This window comes from Oncorhynchus gorbuscha, linkage group LG22 (assembly GCF_021184085.1).
Source record: "Oncorhynchus gorbuscha isolate QuinsamMale2020 ecotype Even-year linkage group LG22, OgorEven_v1.0, whole genome shotgun sequence".
NCBI lineage: Eukaryota > Metazoa > Chordata > Actinopteri > Salmoniformes > Salmonidae > Oncorhynchus > Oncorhynchus gorbuscha.
Window position 1 is genome coordinate 3,568,625 of NC_060194.1, and position 25,388 is coordinate 3,594,012.

General features: G+C 41.8%; 1 protein-coding gene across 1 annotated transcript in view; it reads right to left on the reverse strand.

Moving 5' to 3' along the window:
* Positions 1-25,388, reverse strand: part of kcnq3 (potassium voltage-gated channel, KQT-like subfamily, member 3) — a 113,105-nt gene that overhangs the window by 10,962 nt on the left and 76,755 nt on the right. The window contains exons 3-12 of the mRNA XM_046320589.1: positions 22,209-22,299; positions 21,880-22,006; positions 21,420-21,592; positions 17,812-17,985; positions 16,731-16,841; positions 15,819-15,914; positions 8,423-8,521; positions 7,363-7,385; positions 3,439-3,641; positions 3,006-3,105 (exon numbers count right to left, since the gene is read on the reverse strand). Of these exons, the coding sequence (XP_046176545.1) occupies positions 3,006-3,105; positions 3,439-3,641; positions 7,363-7,385; positions 8,423-8,521; positions 15,819-15,914; positions 16,731-16,841; positions 17,812-17,985; positions 21,420-21,592; positions 21,880-22,006; positions 22,209-22,299 (1,197 nt within the window). The remainder of the gene's footprint in view (positions 1-3,005; positions 3,106-3,438; positions 3,642-7,362; positions 7,386-8,422; positions 8,522-15,818; positions 15,915-16,730; positions 16,842-17,811; positions 17,986-21,419; positions 21,593-21,879; positions 22,007-22,208; positions 22,300-25,388) is intronic.

Here is a 25,388-nt window from a genome sequence, read left to right on the forward strand (position 1 = left end):
TCCAGAATGTTATGAAGAGTGATTAGATGAATTGCAATTAATTGCAAAGTCCCTCTTTGCCATGCAAATTAACTGCATTTCAGACCTGCCACAAAAGGACCAGCTGACATCATGTCAGTGATTCTCTCATTAACACAGGTTCAGTGAGTGTTGACGAGGACAAGGCTGGAGATCACTCTGTCATGCTGATCGAGTTTAAATAACAGACTGGAAGCTTGAAAAGGAGGGTGATGCTTGGAATCATTGTTCTTCCTCGGTCAACATGGTTACCTGCAAGGAAACACGTGCCGTCATCATTGCTTTGCACAAAAAGGGCTTCACAGGCAAGGATATTACTGCCAGTAAGATTGCACCTAAATCAACTATTTATCGGATCATCAAGAACGTCAAGGAGAGCGGTTCAATTGTTGTGAAGAAAGCTTCAGGGCGCCCAAGAAAGTCCAGCAAGCACCAGGAACGTCTCCTATAGTTGATTCAGCTGCGGGATCGGGGCACCACCACTACAGAGCTTGCTCAGGAATGGCAGCAGGCAGGTGTGAGTACATCTGCACGCACAGTGAGGCAAAGACTTTTGGAGGATGGCCTGGTGTCAAGAAGGGCAGCAAAGAAGCCATTTCTCTCCAGGAAAAACATCAGGGACAGACTGATTATCTGCAAAAGGTACAGGGATTGGACTGCTGAGGACTGGGGTAAAGTCATTTTCTCTGATGAATCCCCTTTCCGATTGTTTGGGGCATCCGGAAAATAGCTTGTCCGGAGAAGACAAGGTGAGCGCTACCATCAGTCCTGTGTCATGCCAACAGTAAAGCATCCTGAGACCATTCATGTGTGGGGTTGCTTCTCAGCCAAGGGAGTGGGCTCACTCACAATTTTGCCAAAGAACACAGCCATGAATAAAGAATGGTACCAACACACCTCCGAGAGCAACTTCTCCCAACCATCCAGGAACAGTTTGGTGACGAACAATGCCTTTTCCAGCATGATGGAGAACTTTGCCACAAGGCGAAAGTGATAACTAAGTGGTTCGGGGAACAAAACATATTTTTGGGTCCATGGCCAGGAAACTCCCCAGACCTTAATGCAATTGAGAACTTGTGGTCAATCCTCAAGAGGCGATTGGACAAACAAAACCCCACAAATTCTGACAAACTCCAAGCACTGATTATGGCCTGCCATCAGTCAGGATGTGGCCCAGAAGTTAATTGACAGCAGGCCAGGGCGGATTGCAGAGGTCTTGAAAAAGAAAGGTCAACATTGCAAATATTGACTCTCTGCATCAACTTCATGTAATTGTCAATAAAAGCCTTTGACACTTATGAAATGCTTGTAATTATACTTCAGTGTTCCATAGTAACATCTGACAAAAATATCTAAAGACACCGAAGCAGCAAACTTTGTGAAAATTAATATTTATGTCATTCTCAAAACTTTTGGCAATGACTGTACCTTCAAACTCAGTGCCTCTTTGCTTGATATCATAGGAAAATCGAAAGAAATCAGCCAAGACCTCAGAAAAAAAGTTGTAGACCTCCACAAGTCTGGTTCATCCTTGTGAGAAATTTCCAAATGCCTGAAGGTACCACGTTCATCTGTACAAACAATAGCACGCTATTATAAATACCATTGGACCACGCAGCCGTTATACCGCTCAGGATGGAGACACATTGTTCCTGAGAGATTAACGTACAGAAGTATCTATATCCACAGTAAAATGAGTCCTATATCGACATACCCTGAAAGGCTGCTCAGCAAGGAAGGAGCCACTGCTCCAAAACCGCCATAAAAAAAGCCAGACTATGGTTTGCAACTGCACATGGGGACAAAGATAGTACTTTTTGGAGAAATGTCCTCTGGTCTGATGAAACAAAAATAGAACTGTTTGGCCATAACGACCATCGTTACGTTTGGAGGAAAAAGGGGGAGGCTTGCAAGCCGAAGAACACCATCCCAACTATGAAGCACGGGGGTGGCAGCATCATGTTATGGGGGTGCTTTGCTGCAGGAGGGACTGGTGCACTTCACAAAATAGATGGCTTCATGAGTCAGGAAATTATGTGGATATATTGAACATCTCAAGACATCAGGAAGCCATCAGGAAGTTAAAGCTTGGTCGCAAATGGGTCTTCCAAATGGACAATGACCCCAAGCATACTACCAAAGTTGTGGCAAAATTGCTTAAGGACAACAAAATCAAGGTATTGGACTGGCCATCACAAAGCCCTGACCTCAAATCCTATAGAAAACGTGAGGGCAGAACTGAAAAAGCATGTGTGAGCAAGGAGACCTACAAACCTGACTCAGTTATACCAACTCTGTCAGGAGGAATGGGCCAAAATTCACCCAACTTACTGTGGGAAGCTTGTGGAAGGCTACCCAAAATGTTTGACCCAAGTTAAACCATTTAAAGGCAATGCGACCAAATACTAATTGGGTGTATGTAAACTTCTGACCCACTGGGAATGTGATGAAAGTCATTCTCTCTACTATTATTCTGATATTTCACATTCTTAAAAGAAAGTGGTGATCCTAACTGACTTAAAACAGGACATTTTTACTAGGATTACATGTCAGGAATTGTGAAAATCTGAGTTTAAATGTACTTGGCTAAGGTGTATGTAAACTTCCAACTTCAACTGTATATACGTTGTTGGTCATAAAATATGGTCTCTCTAGCTCTATTGATCTGAGTAATTTGGAAAACATAGCTCAAGTTGTAGTGGCTGTTAATAATCATGGATTACAGTTTCTCCTGGCCATTGATTACTTCAGGGTGTCGAACCATCCAACATTAAATTGTTGAATACGGAACTTCCCCTTTAAACTTCTATTACCTGACTGCCCTGATGACCAGCTTTAGCGTGGGGAACTTCCCCTTTAAACTTCTATTACCTGACTGCCCTGATGACCAGCTTTAGCGTGGGGAACTTCCCCTTTAAACTTCTATTACCTGACTGCCCTGATGACCAGCTTTAGCGTGGGGAACTTCCCCTTTAAACTTCTATTACCTGACTGCCCTGATGACTAGCTTTAGCGTGGGGATCATCTCCTCCAGGAGGATGTCTGCAGGAAAGCCCCTCTCCTCAGGGTCCTGCAGGGCTCCAGCATCTGTGGGAACAAAGACTGTCCCTACTTACAATCTACATGTTATAAAGGCTTTATATAGAATATATAAAGTCTTCATAAGCACTACATAGATGTTTCACAAATCTTCTATAAGCCTATGTCATACCTTACCCAGTTCCTTGGGTAAAACAAAATAGGTAATAAGTAATAAATAACTCCAGATGACCATATACTGCAACAGATTATTTTACTGAATTACTTCAGATGGTCACAGTTGTGTTGATAGGCAGCAGGGTTGGTGTCAATTTAATTTAAATTCAGGAAGTAAACTTAAATTATAATTGAGGAAATGTAGATTGGAATTGGCTGAATTACCATCAGAGCTCTGACGCATGGTGTAGGCCTTCATCCGGAAGGCTGTGCGAAACCGCTCCCGGTTACTGAAGCCGCCGGGTTTGGGTTCCTTGGAAGGACTCTCTTCAATGTCCGGGTTCCCCGGCATCAGCACCCTGCCCCTCACTACTGTCGACTGTCGCGAATTAGGCATGCGACAACGCTCCAGCAAACTCAGCTTTTGACTGAGACGAGAGAGAGGGGAGAGGAAAGTATTTTTCCTATGAGTGACTTGAATGTATTAAATTACATCGATGATAATAACAGTAATGACAATATGGTAATAAACACTTAAACAAGGCAGGCAATCAGCTACTGTGAATCCATTTCTCCAAAATAGAGGTAAATTCAGGATCTTCTTTGTGGACACGCATGATGATACCACTGCCGAGACAGAAAACCCAATAATTTGGTTTGTATTTTGTTAGGGCTGTCTGCCTTGGACTGGGGACAGATTCACAGTCTGCTGCCGAAACGTAACAGTGCTTCAGTACTGAGGTATAAACGAAGACTCAAAGACCGCAGTAGGAGAAACACATTGAACGGGCCAGTAAGAAACAAGAGATCACCTCTCCTTTTTGCTCGTTGCTCGTTAGTTGTGGATCGGGGCACTTTTGTTTCTCATATGACCGAAAACTGATTTGATATCCACCTGATCTTTTAAATGACATGGGAACACTATCTCTCCTCCATCTCTCTCTTCCCCTCACTCTCTTGTCTGTCTCTCTCCCCCTCCCTGTCTCAGACTTGGCAGAGGTGCCTGGGCTGGCCTTTGGGGTGGCTGCCAAGGAGCATTTAGGGGCAATCCTGAGTGGTGAACATGGATTTGTAACGCGGGGGCGGCAAGCCAGGGCATTGGAGCAGAACGTATCCTCTTCTAGTCTTGTAATGAGTGCCTATCGGGACAACAAAAAAATCTAAAAGCATTGTATTGGTGGAGGCCTGGTATACAGTGAATTTCTACCATGTTTTTTTATAGCAGTAATTTCCTTTGAAGTGAACAAGTGCACAATGTGGGAGGAAGCAGAGGTAATTGGGATATAGCCAATGTTTAGAAAAGTGGTTGTTCAGAGACTCTAGGTTCGCACCCAGGCTCTGTCGTAACCGGCCGCGACCGGGAGGTCCGTGGGGCGACGCACAATTGGCATAGCGTTGCCCGGGTTAGGGAGGGCTTGGCCGGTAGGGATATCCTTGTCTCATCGCGCACCAGCGACTCCTGTGGCGGGCCGGGCGCAGTGTGCGCTAACCAAAGTTGCCAGGTGCACGGTGTTTCCTCCGACACATTGGTGCGGCTGGCTTCCGGGTTGGATGGCGCTGTGTTAAGAAGCAGTGGGGCTTGGTTGGGTTGTGTATCGGAGGACGCATGACTTTCAACCTTCGTCTCCCCCGAGCCCGTACGGGAGTTGTAGCGATGAGACAAGATAGTAGCTACTAACAATTGGATACCACAAAATTGGGGAGAAAAAGGGGGGGGAAGGGAAAAAAAAGAAAAAAAAAAAAGAAGTGGTTGTTGTCAAAATATTATATTATATCCATTAATTGTAGGGTAGTGAATATCCATGAATGAAAAGGACTATTGAAAGGTGGTAGTACAGTAGGAACATAAGAGGGCCTTGGGCCTTCTTGTCTTTCCAAGGACAATGTATTTCAACTCTCCTCCTCAAGTAGCCCCACACAACACAAGTAAACCGGATTCAACTTCTCAACTAATCATCAAGGCCTTGATTGATGATCACGTGGGGCTAAAACACTCAAGGAGTTGATAAACACAGGCATAGGACATGCTACAGTGAACGTCAACCTGGGACCGATTATACCTTGTTCTAACATGCACCGTTGAACTGATCTTGACCACAGTCCGATTGTGTTCACATTTTTAAGCCCTGTTTATAACTGGTGCTAACATGCACACTTTGTCTTGATCTGGTCTGCATTTTTAGACAGGTTAGACAATTCTTATTTTTTTTTTTTTTTTTTTTTTACCCTTATTTAACTAGGCAAGTCAGTTAAGAACAAATTCTTATTTACATTAACGGCCTACCCCGGCCAAACCCGGACGACGCTGGGCCAATTGTGAGCCGTCCTATGGGACTCCCAATCACAGCCGATCTCCCTGACCACCTCCAAAGGTAGGCATTGTGTCTGGATATTAATCAAGTGTAAACAGATCTGGATGGTCAAACCACTTAAATAATCCTTATAACAGCTTCTAAAATCATTGACAGGTAGCACCATTGACTTATGCCATCATTAATTGTCTTAAAATAAATACATCATATTATTTGGAAGAATATCAGTCTAATCATTTTCACATTTTAATACAATGTGTAGACCCGAAAACCTTTAAAAGTCACATTGTGATCAGATCTTCCTGACCACCTCTGTAGGTATTCAGGCACACATTGTCTTGATCTCTTACAGGTGTGGACGGATCTGTACAGTGCAACCATTTAAATCATAATTATCCTGTCCTCCAAAATCATTGACAGGGGACACTACTGACTTATGGCTAGGGCTGTTGCGGTGACCATATTACCACCACACCGGCGGTCACGAGTAATGAAGGCAGTCAAATTCCACGTGACGTTTTAGTCACAGCAATTAGGCTTCTCCAAGCTCTGATGCTGCTGATGGTTTTAGTAGCCTTCCAAACTTGCTAACTGCCTGGTACTCAGCACTTTTGTACCTCTAATCACTCTGAAACCAATGCAAATGTATTCAAAAATTTTATCAAAGAGTTCATGAGAGACCATGAGCTCATGTTGCACAACATTTCTATAGGCTATGCAATTGCGCAAGAAAACAGTGATGGCCTCTATTAAAAAGAAGAGGTTCCCATCAGCTTTCTATAGGCTAGGCCTACTTGATTTATTCTTATATACATCATATATATATATATCATTCTTAAGTGATAAGCTAATATTTTCACCCATCAGACTATTCTTGATTTAATCTTGTCTTTACATATACTAAATAATATATGTGGGAAATTTGTTTAGATTTAGAATGGACCATTATCATGTATCGGTCTTGAAACAGGGGTAGGGGAAAAAAATGCATGTCATGTATGCACTTAAATAGTGAATGGAGGATGCTTTTCCCATGGTACATTTTCATGCCAGCCAAGTAGGCTATACTCCTGTTGTAAAGAAAAGCAATGTACTTAATATTAGGAAAGTTGAGAAATAAATATAGTAGGCATAGCCTATAGAAAGCTGATGGGTTCCTCCTCTTTTTAATAGAGGCCATCAAAACCCCTTGCTCACGCAATTGCATAGCCTATAGAAATGTTGCGCAACATGAGCTCTTATGAAGTGTTTGATTTGATTTTAGATGACATTTGAGGGACAATAGAGTGCTGAATCCCAGGCAGTTAGCAAGTTGGGTAGGCTACTAATGACCATCAGCAGCATCAGAGCATGGAGAAGCCTAATTACTGAACCGTCATTACTCGTGACCGCTGGTGTTGCGGTAATGCAGTCATCGTAACAGCCCAAGCCCTGTATTAATGTCCTATGATGCAATAAAAATAAAATGTACGAATGTCAAGACCTCACATAATTATCCCACTCTCCTAATGATCTAACAGTCATTATAATTGAAAAGTAAGTAATGGACTAGCTAATAGATTTCTATAAATAATGTGTCTAATTTGAGTGGTTTCTTCATTAAAGAAGAAGATGTGTATGAGCGAAAGTCATAGAACACATATTTATTACGGCCATTAGCCACTACTGAGTTGGCAGATCGATATGAGTTGTGAATTAATCGAGGAAGTTATTTGAAGAAGGGGTATTTGGGTCACTCTGTCTGAAAATGCCATGAGAGATTGTTATACTAGTGCCTTTCCATGTTCGTGACTATACATGATCTATCAGTAGAAGAGATCAGTCATTGGTGACCTACCTTGCTATGCCCTCCAAATTATCCTTCCTTTGGACACAGAAAGAAAATACAGTAAATTAACGCAGTTTTAAGAACTTACAATGCATGCCACCACTCAATATAACATGAAATGGACACTAAGGACAGTAGTTTTGCACAACCTTCAACATCTCAATCAATATAATTGTCCTGTACCAGAGAATAACAGTGAAAAACAGGACTAGGCCTATAGATAAATAGGTAAAACTGTATGAAAATATTTAGACACTATGTTTACATGTCAGATCATATAGGATCACGTTACAAGAGGAAGCTAAGGTAGAGTCTTAGCAATACAACTATATTAATAATGCCGTTCGGCTCTATGAGGCAGTTAACATGAGATTAGATGCTAATTCACTCATCAATTAGCTATTATGACAACTGTTATTTCTAATGACAATATTATATTAAGTCCTATAAACAGACATTTCACTTAATGTATATTTTGACCAAGAAAAAAAAATCAGTGAGGCAATAGACAGTTAAAATAGGACCAAATGACATCTGTGTTACCTCACAGATTGTTATCTTGTTTGGTTGCAGGAATCCAGTTTTCCATGGAAACCAATGTCTCCAACTCAGGGTAATGTAAATCATGCAAACTAAAAAACAAAACAAATCATATGGTGAGGATACAAATGCACAAATCAATTGATAAATCATGAAGAAACTCACACTGTACATGTTGGGTTGACAACATGAATGCAACACTTGATCAAACAAAAACACATTGTAGCATGTGATAGAGAAATGGTGAGAGTTTCACATGCATATGTAGGATCTTCATTTGATCCCCCTGTTACAGGAGAACTTGCCTGTATGCAGGAAATGTCAAACTTGTAGTATATTTGAGGTTTAAAAAGGTTTAAGCTTTGTAATTTCCACTTTGAAATGCCAAACTTGATTTTCAAAATTGATCAACCCCTACAAAAGTTCACAGAAAAATGCAAATGTACTGTTGCTGCAGGATTATTTTCCTGCTGTTGCAAACTGGCTCAAATTAAGATCCTACATATGTTTCATAAATGTACGAAAGTACTTGCCTGAAACAGGGTAATGAGATGACCGTTTCGTAGAATCTCCATGTAGAAATGAGGTCCTCTCTGATTGGATTGGTGGCATAGTATCGCCAGGCAGACTGCACAAGAAAGAAAACAATACACTTTTTGTAAGGAAAGTCACCTTACAGTTTTTTCCATGTTTGTGTGTACCAGTTGCCAATTAAGCCCCATGCTGTTTTTGTATTGTATTTTTAAATCATCACTGTATGTCTAATATACAGTACCAGTCAAAAGTTGACACACACCTACTCATTCCAGAGGTTTTCTGTATTTTTACTATTTTCTACATTGTAGAACTCACATATGGAATCACGTGGGAACCAAAAAAGTGTAAAACAAAGAAAAATATATTTTAGATTTTAGATTCTTCAAAGTAGCCACCCTTTGCCTTAAGAAAAACCCTTGAATGAGTAGTTGTCCAAACTTTTGACTGGTACTGTATATTTTGTTATTTAAAAAAAATGTAACCTAACTAGGGAAGTCAGTTAAGAACAAATTCTTATTTACATTGACAGCCTACTGCGGCCAAACCCTCCCCTAACCCGGATGACACTGGGCCAATTGTGCGCCGCCCTATGGGACTCCCGGTCACGGCTGGTTGGGATACAGCCCGGGATCAAAACCGGATCTGTAGTGATGCTTCTAGCACTGCAATGAAGTGCCTTAGAATGCTGTGCCACTCGGTTCACTATGTGTGTTAATTTCATGAATATAACTCCAAATATATTTTTATAATTTATTTCCCTGAGCCTCCTTCTGCCATTGAAATTCTCAGACTGATTATGTGGGCGTGTTGATAAAATACTTACATACACAGCCCTGATTGGTTAGACGAGTGGTCACCAACCTTTTCTGAGTCAAGATCACTTTGAGTGAAAATGTAAGCCGAGATCTACCGCTGAGAAGTTTTTTTAAAACATGACTTAAAAAGCGTAAGCCTATGCAGCATTAACCAATTAAAAAGAGTTCTGGAGCAATGAGGTTTGAGCAGTAAGCTATAGGCCCAATACATTATTACTGCATATTGTCTATGCTTGAATTGCCCTGCCGATGTTATTCTTCTCAGACCATTCTGAAATTAAATTAAACCATTTTAGGTATATGGCCACACTGGTAATAGATAATTTGTTGTATTACTTGTGGGGCACAGCTAAGTGACCGTAATAATTTGCTTATTTTTTTTACTGGACTGAAGGTCTGCATCTGATGGTCAGTCTGAGTGGAGCGAGGGAGCAGCGGTGAGGCTGCCTCTAACACGACTCACCGTCCCTGCGCTCTCCCTCCCTTCGCTGAGAAGAAGGGACACAGTTTTCCATCTGATTGTGAAACTCAAGTCGCACGGCATTATTTCTGCCTCATGCACAAATTCATGTTGCTACTCCAATGACTAGAGAAAGTGAACTATTCCTCGATATTAAAAAAGACACGAGCCACAATTAATAACAACGTAAGCTTATCAAAACACTTACTCATTCATTGCAGCTGCAGTTCTTGTTGTAGTGTGAGTGGAAGTAGGGAGAACGCACATTTTATGGCTTATAAAACTGTTGAACAAAGTGTTGACAGTGCTAAATAACAACTTAAACATGAACTTACTTGTAAAGATGGCGCCGAATATCATGGCTTACGTTTTACATTCTCCCAACCAATTGTGCTATTTAGTTGTTATTTTTGCGTTTTGCGTAATAAAAAATAAAAATCTTATTGTGTACAAAATGTTGCTGCTACCTTCTCTTATGACCGGAATAAACCTCTGGACTGTCACGCCCTGGTCGAAGTATTTTGTGTTTATCTTCATGTATTGGGTCAGGCCAGGGTTTGGCATGGGGTTTTTGTATGTTGTTTTTTTTTGTCTTGGGGTTTTGGTATTGGTATTGGGATTGTAGCTTAGTGGGGTATCTAGCAAAGTCTATGGCTGTCTGGAGTGGTTCTCAATCAGAGGCAGGTGTTTATCGTTGTCTCTGATTGGGAACCATATTTAGGCAGCCATATTCTTTGAGTTTGTCGTGGGTGATTGTCCTTAGTGTCCGTGCAAAGGCAGGACAGAGCAGCTACGTCTGGTCAGATGAGGGGCAGGAGTGTGTGTCTATTTGTCATTAACAGCTGGTGAGGAATGTCTAATATTAAAGAAGTCTTGAGGTATTGCTCGCCTGAGGTAGAGTACCTAATGATAAACTGTAGGCCGCCTATATCTGTATTATTCGTAGCCGTCTAGTTATCACCACACAACGAAGCTTGCACTAAGACTGCTCTCAACCAATACTATAAGGCCATAAGCAAAGAAGAAAATGCTCACCCAGAAGCGGAACTCTTAGTGGCCGGGGACTTGCAGGCAAACTTAAATCTGTTTCACCTCCTTTCTACCAGCATGTCACGTGTAACCAGAGGGGAAAAAACTCTAGAAGGCCTTTACTCCACACACAGAGACACATACAAAGCTTTCCCCCGATCTCCTTTTGGCAAATCTGACCATAATTCTATCCTCATAATTCCTGTTTACAAGCAAAAACTAAAGCAGGAAGAACCAGTGACTCGCTCAATACAGAAGTAGTCAGATGACGAGGATGCTACACTACAGGACTGTTTTGCGTGCACAGATTGGAATATGTTCTGAGATTCTTCCAATGGCAATGAGGAATACACCACCTCAGTCATCGGCTTCATCAATAAGTGCATCGATGACGTCGTCCCCACAGTGACTGTACGTACATATCCCAACCAGAAGCCATGGATTACAGGCAACATCCGCTAAAAGCTAGAGCCACCGCTTTCAAGGAGCGGGAGACTAATCCGGATGTTTATCCCGCTATGCCCTCAGACAAACCATCAAACAAGCAAAGAGTCAATTCAGGATTAAGATTGAATCCTACTACACAGGCTCTGAAGCTCGTCGGATGTGGCAGGGCTTGAAAACTATTACGGACAACAAAGGGAAACCCAGACACGAGATGCCCAGTGACGCGATCCTACCAGATGAGCAAAATGACTTTTATGCAAGCAACACTGAAGCATGCACGAGAGCACCAGCTGTTCTGGTTGACTGTGTGATAACGCTCTTGGTAACCAATGTGAACAAAAACCTTTAAACAGGTCAACATTCACAAAGCCGCTGGGCCAGACGGATTACCAGGATGTGTACTCAAACATGCGCGGACCAAGTGTCAAGTGTCTTCACTGGCATTTTCAACCTCTCCCTGACCGAGTGTAAAACCTACATGTTTCAAGCAGACCACCATAGTCCTTGTGCCCAAGGAAGCGAAGGTAAGCTGCCTAAATAATTACCGCTCACGTCGGTAGTTATGAAGTGCTTTGAAAGGCTGGTCAAGGCTCACGTCAACAACATCTTCCCAGACACCGTAGACCCACTCCAATTCCAACAGCATACCTCCCCAACCAATCCACAGATGACGCAATCTGGACTTCCTGACGGGCCACCCCCAGGTGGTAAGAGTAGGCAACAACACATCTTCCACGCTGATCCTTAAAACCTGTAGGGATAGGGGACAGCATTTTCACGTTTGGATGAAAAGCGTGCCCAGAGTAAACTGCCTGCTACTCAGGCCCAGAAGCTAATATATGCATATTATTAGTATATTTGGTTAGAAAACACTCTGAAGTGTTCCAGAACTGTTTGAATGATGTCTGTGAGTATAACAGAACTCATACGGCAGGCGAAAACCTGAGAAAAATCCAACCAGGAAGTGGGAAATCTGAGGTTTGTAGTTTTTCAAGTTCCTTGGGGTCCACATCACCAACAAACTATTATGGTCCAAACATACCAAGACAGTCCTGAAGAGGGCACAACAAAACCTTTTCCCCCTCAGGAGACTAAAAAGATTTGGCATGGGTCCCCAGATCCTCAAAAGGTTCTACAGCTGCACCATCAAGAGCATCCTGACCGGTTGCATCACTGCCTGGTATAGCATCTGCTCGGCATCTGACCGTAAGTCGCTACAGAGGGTAGTGCGAACGGCCCAATATATCACTGGGGCCAAGCGACCTGCCATCCAGGACCTATATAATAGTGTCAGAGGAAAAATCATAAAATTGTCAGAGACTCCAGTCACCCAAGTATAATTATAATTATAGACTGTTTTCTCTGCTACCGCACAGTAAGCGGCACTGGAGCGCCAAGTCTAGGACCAAAAGGCTCCTCAACAGATTCTACCCCCAAGCTATAAGACTGCTGAACAACTCATAAAATTGCCACCGGACAATTTACATTGACACCACCCCCCCTCCCTTTTGTACACTCGCTGTTTGTTAGCTATGCATAGTCACTTCGCCCCCACCTACAAGTGCAGATTACGTCAACTAGCCTGCACCCCCGTAAACTAACTCGGTACCGGTGCCCCCTGTATATAACCTCATTATTGTTATTCTTACTGTGTTACTTTTATTATTACTTTTATTTAAGTCTACTTTATTTAAGTCTACTCTTATTCTTGAACTGCACTGTTGGGTAAGGGCTTGTAAGTAAGCATTTCACGGTAAACGTCTGCTCTTGTTGTATTCGGCGCATGTGATAAATAACATTTGTCAGCTCTATGCTGTATTTGTTGAGTATCTCTAGTCATGTATTTTTAATTGTACTTTTTACCCCTTTTTTATGATAGCCAATTGGTAGTTACACTCTTGTCCCATCGCTGCAACTCCCCTACGGACTCGGGAGAGGCAACGGTAGAGTGCCATGCGCCATCCGAAACACAACCCTGCCAAGTCGCACTGCTTCTTGATTACACTGCCTCCTTAACCCAGAAGCCAGCCACACCAATGTGTCGGACGAAACACAGTCCAACTAGCGACCGGAGTCAGCTTTCAGGCATTTGGCCTGCCAAAAGGAGTCGCTAGAACGCGATGGGACAAGAAAACCTTGCCGAAGACCAAAACGTCACAAATTGTTGTCATGATATATGCAAAACTGTTCTGAACTGTTTTAGACGGGAAGCATGCGGACGCCTTTATGTATCCTCCTTTTTGAATGGGTATTCAAATAAAATATTGGCCATTGGTCAGGATAATCAGATCAGATGACACTTAAAAATATATTTTTTTTTACAAACAGCTGTTACACAAAGAGGGTATTAATCATAGTTTTCACAATTTCAGAGTTCTTTTGACCTCGTAGTGTGGAATTATAATTAAAATCACATTTTTGACAGTACCTTTAAGGAAATCACTAGTCAGTACTTTTGTCTATATAATACCACCACTATGCCTATGCAGTGGGAATTAATGTCAGAGGCCCCACAGGGTTTAGTCTTTGGTCCGCTGTCATTTTTCCATTAGTGCGATATACCAGATCTATCCTGTTTTCTCCCCAGTGAGTTCCTTAGAATTTGTGAAGCAGGTGTTTTTTGGTTCTGTGAACAAAACCCTCAAGTTTCCTGACCGGTAAAACTGAATGTTTTTTATACATTCTGAGAACAAAAGCTAACATTCCAGACAGTCTTGTTAACATTTGTTTTTAGGTTGAAGGTGGGTTCTGTGAACATTTCATTAACGAATGTATAGGTCTGAGAACGGAAAGGATAGGTGATTAAATAACATTCTGAGAACATTCTTTTAACGTTGTGAAAGTTTTGATATCGTTAATATTAAACGTTTTCTTAGTACTCCGAAAACTTTTTGAATAACAATTTGTTTGAACTGTCCCTCAATGTTTCATTAAGATTTTTAATAACACTGCTGGCTTATTTTGGATAATTGTTTTTAACTCCAAGCACAGATAGACATAGATATACAGAGTAGGGCTGGTACGTGCCAGGATTCATAACCATACAGGCAGGATAATCATATATGTGCCTAGGGAGGCAACCGCAAGTGTACACTCAGAATGTGCCCCAGTTTGAGATATACTGTCTCTTTACTTAATCAAAGTCATAGGGATGAATGATCCAATGAATGATCCAATGTTGACCTAAATGACTAATGATGATAAATGCAATCCACCTGTGTGTAATCAAGTCTCCGTATAAATGCACCTGCACTGTGATAGTCTCAGAGGTCCGTTAAAAGCGCAGAGAGCATCATGAAGAACAAGGAACACACCAGGCAGGTCCGAGATACTGTTGTGAAGAAGTTTAAAGCCGGATTTGGATACAAAAATATTTTCCAAGCTTTAAACATCCCAAGGAGCACTGTGCAAGCGATAATATTGAAATGGAAGGAGTATCAGACCACTGCAAATCTACCAAGACCTGGCCGTCCCTCTAAACTTTCAGCTCATACAAGGAGAAGACTGATCAGAGATTCAGCCAAGAGGCCCATGATCACTCTGGATGAACTGCAGAGATCTACAGCTGAGGTGGGAGACTCTGTCCATAGGACAACAATCAGTCATATATTGCACAAATCTGGCCTTTATGGAAGAGTGGCAAGAAGAAAGCCATTTCTTAAAGATATCCATAAAAAGTGTTGTTTAAAGTTTGCCACAAGCCACCTGGGAGACACACCAAACATGTGGAAGAAGGTGCTCTGGTCAGATGAAACCAAAATGGAACTTTTTGGCAACAATGCAAAATGTTATGTTTGGCGTAAAAGCAACACAGCTCATCACCCTGAACACACCACCCCCATTGTCAAACATGGTGGTTGCAGCATCATGGTTTGGGCCTGCTTTTCTTCAGCAGAGACAGGGAAGATGGTTAAAATTGATGGGAAGATGGATGGAGCCAAATACAGGACCATTCTGGAAGATAACCTGATGGAGTCTGCAAAAGACCTGAGACTGGGACGGAGATTTGTCTTCCAACAAGACAATGATCCAAAACATAAAGCAAAATCTACAATGGAATGGTTCAAAATAAACATATCCAGGTGTTAGAATGGCCAAGTCAAAGTCCAGACCTGAATCCAATCGAGAATCTGTGGAAAGAACTGAAAACTGCTGTTCACAAATGCTCGAGCTGTTTTGCAAGGAGGAAAAGGAAAAAAATTCAGTCTCTCGATGTGCAAAACTGATAGAGACATACCCCAAGTGACTTACAGCTGCAATCGCAGCAAAAGGTGGCGCTACAAAGTATTAACTTAAGGGGGCTGAATAATTTTGCACGCCCAATTTTTCAGTTTTTGATTTGTTAAAAAAGTTTGAAATATCCAATAAATGTCGTTCCACTTCATGATTGTGTCCCACTTGTTGTTGATTCTTCACAAAAAAAATACAGTTTTATATCTTTATGTTTGAAGCCTGAAATGTGGCAAAAGGTCGCAAAGTTCAAGGGGGCCGAATACTTTCGCAAGGCACTGTATATCCCTTCATAATAAAAAATGTCCCTTTTCTCTCAAGGAATTTCATTCAGACACTGCATGCCATAACCATTAAGGGATTTTTGTGTGAGAGGCATTCCACCTTTACTGTTACTGTAGTCTCACCTGAATAAGCCCAGCAGCTGGATGCCTACGCTTCTCAAAGTGCTTCTGTCTGTGCTGCTCCTGGACCTTCAAAGCTAAGCCTGAGCCCAAGATGCCCTAGGGGGGAGACAGGCAGCATTCATTAACTATCGTTCCCATTATGGAAAAGACAGCATCAAAGGTTCAATGCAACCGTTTTTATCTCAATATATCATATAATTTCTGGGTAACAATTAAGTACCTTATTGTGAATGTCTTCAACAAAAATTGCTTCTTAGTAAAGAGCAATTTCTCAAGCAAGAAATTAAGCTGAAAACTAGCTGTTATTGGCAGGTTTATAACTCATTTTCTTATTGGTCTGTTAACTAATTAGCCGCCTGGGGATGTCACCAAGCAGGCCAAAATTCAATTTCACTAAAACAGGCAAAAATGTAATGCAGTCTTTTCAAACTGCTATTACACAAAAATGTATCATCATTTTCACAATATTATTCCAAACTCAGCGTGAAAATATATAATACAAGGGAAATAACGTTTTTGATTGCACTGGGCCTTTAATCAACTATTGATCGCCTTTGCGAAGCCACTGAGTTTACCAAGTTTACACATAGCCTAAGGAACATACACTTTATATCGAATACTCTCTGTATCCATTAACAGACCTTATTCATCAATAAAATACTACTTCTTCATTTTGATGATTCAGTCATCTAATCCTTGAAGAATGACAACTGGGTAAATAAGTGGTCTTACTATACAGTACATAATTAATCATTATCTTAACATTCGAGCAAATTGACACTGGCGTGGTATAGAATTTGCATATTGATGTACAATTGCAAAACAAATGCATGTGTAAAGTATGTGATAATTCATACATTTCACAATAATGTAATCATGGACTAAACCCTATCTCCAAGAGATTTTACTTACTGCAGGCAAAGCGAAGAAGGACACTCCAATGAGAGCAAAAGTGCCAGCTAACAGTCTCCCAGCCCACGTCTTTGGGGTTTTGTCCCCATAACCAATGGTGGTCAATGTGATCTACGTACAGGGGAGAGAGACATGATCTTCATACACGGCGCCATGGAAACTGAAGAAATTTACAAAATGGTTGGTAATGTGAATGTTGCTGTATTTGTAAAGATGCAGGTAGGATCTTGATTGAAGTTGACAAGTGTGACATTGCCAGCTGGTATTGTAGCTCCTAATGTTTTGTACACTCCGTTTCCCAAACTTGGTCCTGCCCCCCACATTCTCTCAAGATGCTGAAAGAAATAAATCAGATTTCTCCACTCCTGTGCCCATGTCAAAATACACATTTTCTTGTAAGAAATGCTTCATTCTGCAGGAGTTAATATTAAGGCTATGTGAGCTGTTAGAGACCTACAGTCAGTGTCCAGATTTCAGATTCTATTTAACTCATCTGAACAGCAGGCAACAGCTCCCTTGATGTGCCATAAGCCTTTTTGAAGTCCCCGTCTTGTGACTGTGGAATTTGTATAGCACCTCACAATCATCACACACAATGTAGCTGGCACTGCCTATCATCCTCTTTTACCATTTCACCAAATCTTTACCAAAAATGTATTTTCTTTCTGACCCTCTCTTTCCTTTATTTTCAACTCTCCATTTCACAGCTTTTCAATTCCGAAATTGTCCTTTTCGCCTCTGTGAATAACATTTTAATGCGTTCCCAAAAGCATTCGGTGATTGGCGCCTTTTTGGCGCGCATACAGTTAGGCCCTCAAACTTAGGCTTACGCACTAATGCCAGGTAGTCTAAAATAATGAAAGAAAAAGGTAAATGTAGACTATATTGTAGATATGATTTGCATAAAAATGAAACATTTATAGATTTTTTTCAAGGTATTTTTTTCTCTAAACATAGGGCCAACGCGCTCTCTAGGAAACATATGGTTCTTAGAACTGGGAATATACCAGTTGGCTGAGATTCTCTTTTAAAACAAAGACCTGGGCAGGTACCAACTACAGGTCTTTCTACAAATACATACCAGGCCCCACCACAGAGCGTCGGCATACGTGTCAAAGTCCTGGGGTTCGGGCTTAATGGTGGGGCTATCAGTATCCGACACCTCCATGGTGACATCATCCTTCTCCACCAGGTACACCAGGAAGGAGGCCAGAATGAGGGACAGGAAGCCAATGTACCAAGCGGTGATCAGCTCCTAAAAGCCAGTCACACAGAAACATACAGTTCTGATGTGTATTTAGGGACGTGAAGCACTCTGAACTTTACAGATTGAAATGCAATACCAGTCAAGAGTTTGGACACACCTACTCATTGGACACACCTACTCATTGGACACACCTACTCATACAATATTTTCTACATTGTAGAATAATAGTGAAGACATCAAAAATATGAAATAACACATATGGAATCATGTAGTAAACCCCCCAAAATAATCCATAGCAATCTACACACAATACCCCATGAAGACAAAGCAAAAATAGGTTGACATTATTGCAAATGTATTAAAATAAAAAAACAAATATACTTATTTAGATAAGTATTCTTTGCTATGAGACTCTAAAAATTTAGCTCAGGTGCATCCTGTTTCCACTGAGATGTTTCTACAACTTGATTGGAGTCCACCTGTGGTAAATTCTATTTTTTGGACATGATTTGGAAAAGTCACACACCTATCTATATAAGGTCCCATGTCAGAGCAAAAACCAAGCCATGGGGTTGAAGGAATTGTCCGTAGAGCTCCGAGACAGGATTGTGTTGAGGCACAGATCTGGGGAAGGATACCAAAATATTTCTGCAGCATTGAAGGTCCCCAAGAACACAGTGGCCTCCATCATTCTTAAAGAGAACCACCAGACTCTCCCTAGAACTGGTCACCTGGCCAAACTTAGCAATCAGGGGAGAAGGGTCATGGTTAGGGAGGTGACCAAGAAACCGATGGTTATGCAGACAGAGCTCTAGAGTTACTTTGTGGAGATGGGAGAACCTTCCATAAGGACATCCATCTCTGCAGCAATCCAACAATCAGGCCTTTATGGTAGTGTGGCCAGACGGAAGCCTTTGCTCAGTAAAAGGCACTTGACAGCCCGCTTAGCGTTTGCCAAAAGTCACCTAAAGATTCTCAGACCATGAGAAACAAGATTCTCTAGTCTGATGAAAGCAAGATTGTACTCTTTGGTCTGAATGCCAAGCGTCACGTCTGGAGGAAACTTGGCACCATCCCTACGGTGAAGCATGCTGGTGGCAGAATCATGCTGTGGGGATGTTTTTCAGCAGCAGGGACTGGGAGACTAGTCAGGGTCGAGGGAAAGGTGAACGGAGCAAAGTACAGAGATATCCTTGATGAAAACCTGCTCCAGAGCACTCAGGACCTCAGACCGAGGTGAAGGTTCACCTTCCAACAGGACAATGACCCGAAGCACACAGCCAAGACAAAGCAGGAGTGGCTTCGGGACAAGTCTCTGAATGTCCTTGAGTGGCCCAGCCAGAGCCCGGACTTAAACCTGATCAAACATCTCTGGAGAGACCTGAAAATAGCTGTGCAGCGACGCTCCCCATCCAACCTGACAGAGCTTGAGAGGATCTGCAGAGAAGAATTGGAGAAACTCCACAAATACAGGTGTGCCAAGCTTGTAGCGTTGAGGCTGTAATCGCCAAAGGTGCTTCAACAAAGTCCAAGGTAAAGGGTCTGAATACTTATGTAAATGTAATATTTCAAAAATATGTATTAGTAATAAATTAGCAAACATTTAAAAAACTGTTTTGCTTTGTCATTATGGGGTATTGTGTGTAGATTGATAAGGGGAAAAAACTAGTGAATCAACTTTAGAATTAGGGCTGTACCCTAACAAATAGTGGAACAAGTCAAGGTCTGAATACTTCCTGAAGGCCCTGTAGATGGAGTTGGATCAGGGCCCTTTCTCTGATGGAATTATGAGGACTCCATGACTTACATAGATGGAGTTAAATGAGGACACGATAAATTACATCTCCAAATCCGGTACTGGAGAGCTACTGGGTAAATTAAAACGCTGCCTGTCAAATATCCGGCGCAACATTGTCCTAAAGGAAACGCTGCTCTGTGGGAGTAGATGGAGTACGTGTTTATGGACACCATACCTTACTGTGTGCGTAGATGGAGTAAGTGTTTATGGACACCATACCTTACTGTGGGAGTAGATGGAGTAAGTCTTTATGGACACCATACCTTACTGTGGGAGTAGATGGAGTAAGTGGTAATGGACACCATACCTTACTGTGAGAGTAGATGGAGTAAGTGTTTATGGACACCATACCTTACTGTGAGAGTAGATGGAGTAAGTGGTAATGGACACCATACCTTACTGTGGGAGTAGATGGAGTAAGTCTTTATGGACACCATACCTTACTGTGGGAGTAGATGGAGTAAGTGGTAATGGACACCATACCTTACTGTGGGAGTAGATGGAGTAAGTCTTTATGGACACCATACCTTACTGTGGGAGTAGATGGAGTAAGTGGTAATGGACACCATACCTTACTGTGGGAGTAGATGGAGTAAGTGGTAATGGACACCATACCTTACTGTGAGAGTAGATGGAGTAAGTGGTAATGGACACCATACCTTACTGTGGGAGTAGATGGAGTAAGTGGTAATGGACACCATACCTTACTGTGGGAGTAGATGGAGTAAGTCTTTATGGACACCATACCTTACTGTGGGAGTAGATGGAGTAAGTGTTAATGGACACCATACCTTACTGTGGGAGTAGATGGAGTAAGTCTTTATGGACACCATACCTTACTGTGGGAGTAGATGGAGTAAGTGTTAATGGACACCATACCTTACTGTGGGAGTAGATGGATAAGTGGTAATGGACACCATACCTTACTGTGGGAGTAGATGGATAAGTGGTAATGGACACCATACCTTACTGTGGGAGTAGATGGAGTAAGTGGTAATGGACACCATACCTTACTGTGGGAGGATGGAGTGGTAGATGGAGTAGATGGAGTGGTAATGGACACCATACCTTATTGTGGGAGTAGATGGAGTAAGTGTTTATGGACACCATACCTTATTGTGGGAGTAGATGGAGTAAGTGTTTATGGACACCATACCTTACTGTGGGAGTAGATGGAGTAAGTGGTAATGGACACCATACCTTACTGTGGGAGTAGATGGAGTAAGTGGTAATGGACACCATACCTTACTGTGGGAGTAGATGGAGTAAGTGGTAATGGACACCATACCTTACTGTGGGAGTAGATGGAGTAAGTGGTAATGGACACCATACCTTACTGTGGGAGTAGATGGAGTAAGTGGTAATGGACACCATACCTTACTGTGGGAGTAGATGGAGTAAGTGGTAATGGACACCATACCTTATTGTGGGAGTAGATGGAGTAAGTGTTTACGGACACCATACCTTACTGTGGGAGTAGATGGAGTAAGTGTTAATGGACACCATACCTTACTGTGTGCATAGATGGAGTAAGTGGTAATGGACACCATACCTTACTGTGTGCATAGATGGAGTAAGTGGTAATGGACACCATACCTTACTGTGTGCGTAGATGGAGTAAGTGTTTATGGACACCATACCTTACTGTGTGCATAGATGGAGTAAGTGGTAATGGACACCATACCTTACTGTGTGCATAGATGGCAGAGCCCAGTAGTTTCCAGGTGCCTCCACGGCGGTCCATGCGGAGCATGCGCAGAATCTGCAGGAAGCGCAGACTGCGCAGGGACGTGGCAAGCACATTGCCTTGGTTACGTACAGCAACCACCGGAACCGAGGCAATCAGCACAAAAATATCTACCAGAGAGAAAATGAAAAGACAAAACATCCAAAATTAGATTCAATTCATAAACCAATTGTCAATTTGTATAACATAGGGAAGGTTTCCCAGACACAGATTAAGCCTAGTGGAGAATCTCTATTGAACATGCTTTTTAGTCTAGAACTAGGCTTAATCTGTGTCTGGGAAACCAGCCTATAGTTGTATATTTAACTCATAAGTCTACAATATCAACCAGATCAACCAGATATAAAGAATTCTGTACTGGTAAAACCAAAAGTATTCTGTACTTCCTCCAGCTTACCTAAAATACATAAAGGCTTGCGGGCAAATTTGAGCCGCCCCCTCCATCCTTTGTATCTGGAGCAACAGCCTGCCGACCATATTCTCAACCCAAACTCTGTTCCGAAGACAAATATGGTGGATGTTTCCTGAGAAAGTCAAACAAGACAAATAGAATACCTTCAGTATCATCAAATCAAATGTTGATATCATTATGCATTATTATGCATTAAATGCATTAGTACATATTATTGCCATTGGACCCAATATTAAAATGTGTTGTATTTTGATGTATGTATTTCAATATTGGACTTTTGTGCATTTATTTACAAGATAAATCTTCAAACTTACCAATATAACAAGCCAATGGCCGGAGGCCTTTTCGTGTTCTTTGAAAGTTGTTAGTATGGCCAATATCAAACATCCCAGCACAATCAAAAATCTGTAAAGACAGAAAACTAGAACAGTTCACAATAGATTCAGGAGAATGTATGGCCAGCCATTTGACACCAAAGGCAGCCCATATGCTACAATAAGAAAGTATGCTTCATTAGTAAATGGAATTTACTATTTTTATGAACAACAATTGTCTACAGTGAACTCAATTCGAGACTGTATTCCGTCCGACCTTTTTGCCATTTTGTAATCACAAAGCCATGCCACTAGGGGGACATCAGTCCTTTCTAATGTGTGGGTTTATAGAAATCTCTGCTTTATATATCCCCTAAATAAACAAAATTAGTGGAGTGGAGAGGTTCCCAAATCCTCAAAAACACCACATTTGACCACAAAACGTCTATTTTATCTAAAATGTTTTAAACAATTGTAAACAGACTTAGTATCTCATTACTGGAGCACATGTTCAAATGATATACACAACTGAGGTTCACACAGAAGATACTCATCAACATTCCCTTACATTTGTAGATATTAGTCGGTCCTGTAGGGATACTGATTTGAAACCGGATTGGTACATTTCACTTCTGTCTCTTTTTTAGTTGAAATTGTAAAGTGAAACAATATACAACTCAGTTTGGCTCAGTGAGGGGTTGGAATTTGTCACTCCCGGATGCCTGCTACCCACTGTGTACAGTTCTAGCTACCTACAGTCAGGAAGTGTTGCTACGGTAGCCCCCAGTGTTTCTCTATCAATTACCAGGGGAACCAATTCAGTTACAACTGATCGTGTTCTAGCCCAGTACTAACACACCCGTTTCAACTGATCGTGTTCTAGCCCAGTACTAAAACACCAGTTACAACTGATCATATTCTAGCCCAGTACTAACACACCTGTTACAACTGATCAACTAGTTCTAGCCCAGTACTAACACAGCTGTTACAACTGATCAACTAGTTCTAGCCCAGTACTAACACACCAGTTTCAACTGATCAACTAGTTCTAGCCCAGTACTAACACACCTGTTACAACTGATCATATTCTAGCCCAGTACTAACACACCTGTTTCAACTGATCAACTAGTTCTAGCCCAGTACTAACACAGCTGTTACAACTGATCAACTAGTTCTAGCCCAGTACTAACACAGCTGTTACAACTGATCAACTAGTTCTAGCCCAGTACTAACACACCTGTTTCAACTGATCAACTGGTTCTAATAAGCCCAGTACTAACACACCTGTTACAACTGATCGTGTTCTAGCCCAGTACTAACACACCTGTATCAACTGATCAACTAGTTCTAGCCCAGTACTAACACAGCTGTTACAACTGATCAACTAGTTCTAGCCCAGTACTAACACAGCTGTTACAACTGATCGTGTTCTAGCCCAGTACTAACACACCTGTATCAACTAGTTCTAGCCCAGTACTAACACACCTGTATCAACTGATCAACTAGTTCTAGCCCAGTACTAACACACCTGTTAAAACTGATCGTGTTCTAGCCCAGTACTAACACACCTGTTACAACTGATCAACTAGTTCTAGCCCAGTACTAACACACCTGTTTCAACTGATCAACTAGTTCTAGCCCAGTACTAACACAGCTGTTTCAACTGATCAACTAGTTCTAGCCCAGTACTAACACAGCTGTTACAACTGATCGTGTTCTAGCCCAGTACTAACACACCTGTATCAACTAGTTCTAGCCCAGTACTAACATACCTGTATCAACTGATCAACTAGTTCTAGCCCAGTACTAACACACCTGTTAAAACTGATCGTGTTCTAGCCCAGTACTAACACACCTGTTACAACTGATCAACTAGTTCTAGCCCAGTACTAACACACCTGTTTCAACTGATCAACTAGTTCTAGCCCAGTACTAACACAGCTGTTTCAACTGATCAACTAGTTCTAGCCCAGTACTAACACACCTGTTTCAACTGATCAACTAGTTCTAGCCCAGTACTAACACACCAGTTACAACTGATCAACTAGTTCTAGCCCAGTACTAACACACCTGTTACAACTGATCAACTAGTTTTAGCCCAGTACTAACACACCTGTTTCAACTGATCAACTAGTTCTAGCCCAGTACTAACACACCAGTTACAACTGATCATATTCTAGCCCAGTACTAACACACCTGTTTCAACTGATCATATTCTAGCCCAGTACTAACACAGCTGTTTCAACTGATCAACTAGTTCTAGCCCAGTACACACCTAACACAGCTGTTTCAACTGATCAACTGATCAGTTACTAACACACCTGTTTCAACTGAGCCCTGAGTACTAACACACCTGTTAACTGATCAACTAGATCTAGCCCAGTACTAACACACCAATTACAACTGATCGTGTCCTAGCCCAGTACTAACACACCTGTTACAACTGATCAACTAGTTTTAGCCCAGTACTAACACACCTGTTTCAACTGATCAACTAGTTCTAGCCCAGTACTAACACACCAGTTACAACTGATCAACTAGTTCTAGCCCAGTACTAACACACCTGTTACAACTGATCAACTAGTTCTAGCCCAGTACTAACACAGCTGTTTCAACTGATCAACTAGTTCTAGCCCAGTACTAACACACCTGTTTCAACTTATCAACTAGTTCTAGCCCAGTACTAACACACCAGTTACAACTGATCGTGTTCTAGCCCAGTACTAACACACTTCAATTTAACTAAATTAATAATCACCAAACCCAAGGTTAGTCAAATCAGGTGTGAAATAGTGCAGGGGAGGGGCCAGCTGAGTATAAGACTGTATCATCTGCATATAAATGAATGAGAGAGCTTCCTACTGTCTGAGCTATGTGTTTGATGTAAATTGAGAGGAGCGTGTGGCCTAGGATCGAGCCTTAGGGTACACCCTTGGTGACAGGAAGTGGCTGAGACAGCTGATGTTCTGACTTTATACACTGCAATCTTCGAGAACAGTAGTTAGCAAACCAGACCAAAGACCTCTCTCTCAGAGACACCAATACTCCTTAGCCGACCCACAAGAATGGAATGGTCATGGCCTCGAAACCTTCAAGCTGCATACTGGACCCTATTCCAACTAAACTACTGAAAGAGCTGGTTTCTGTGCTTGGCCCTCCTATGTTGAACATAATAAATGG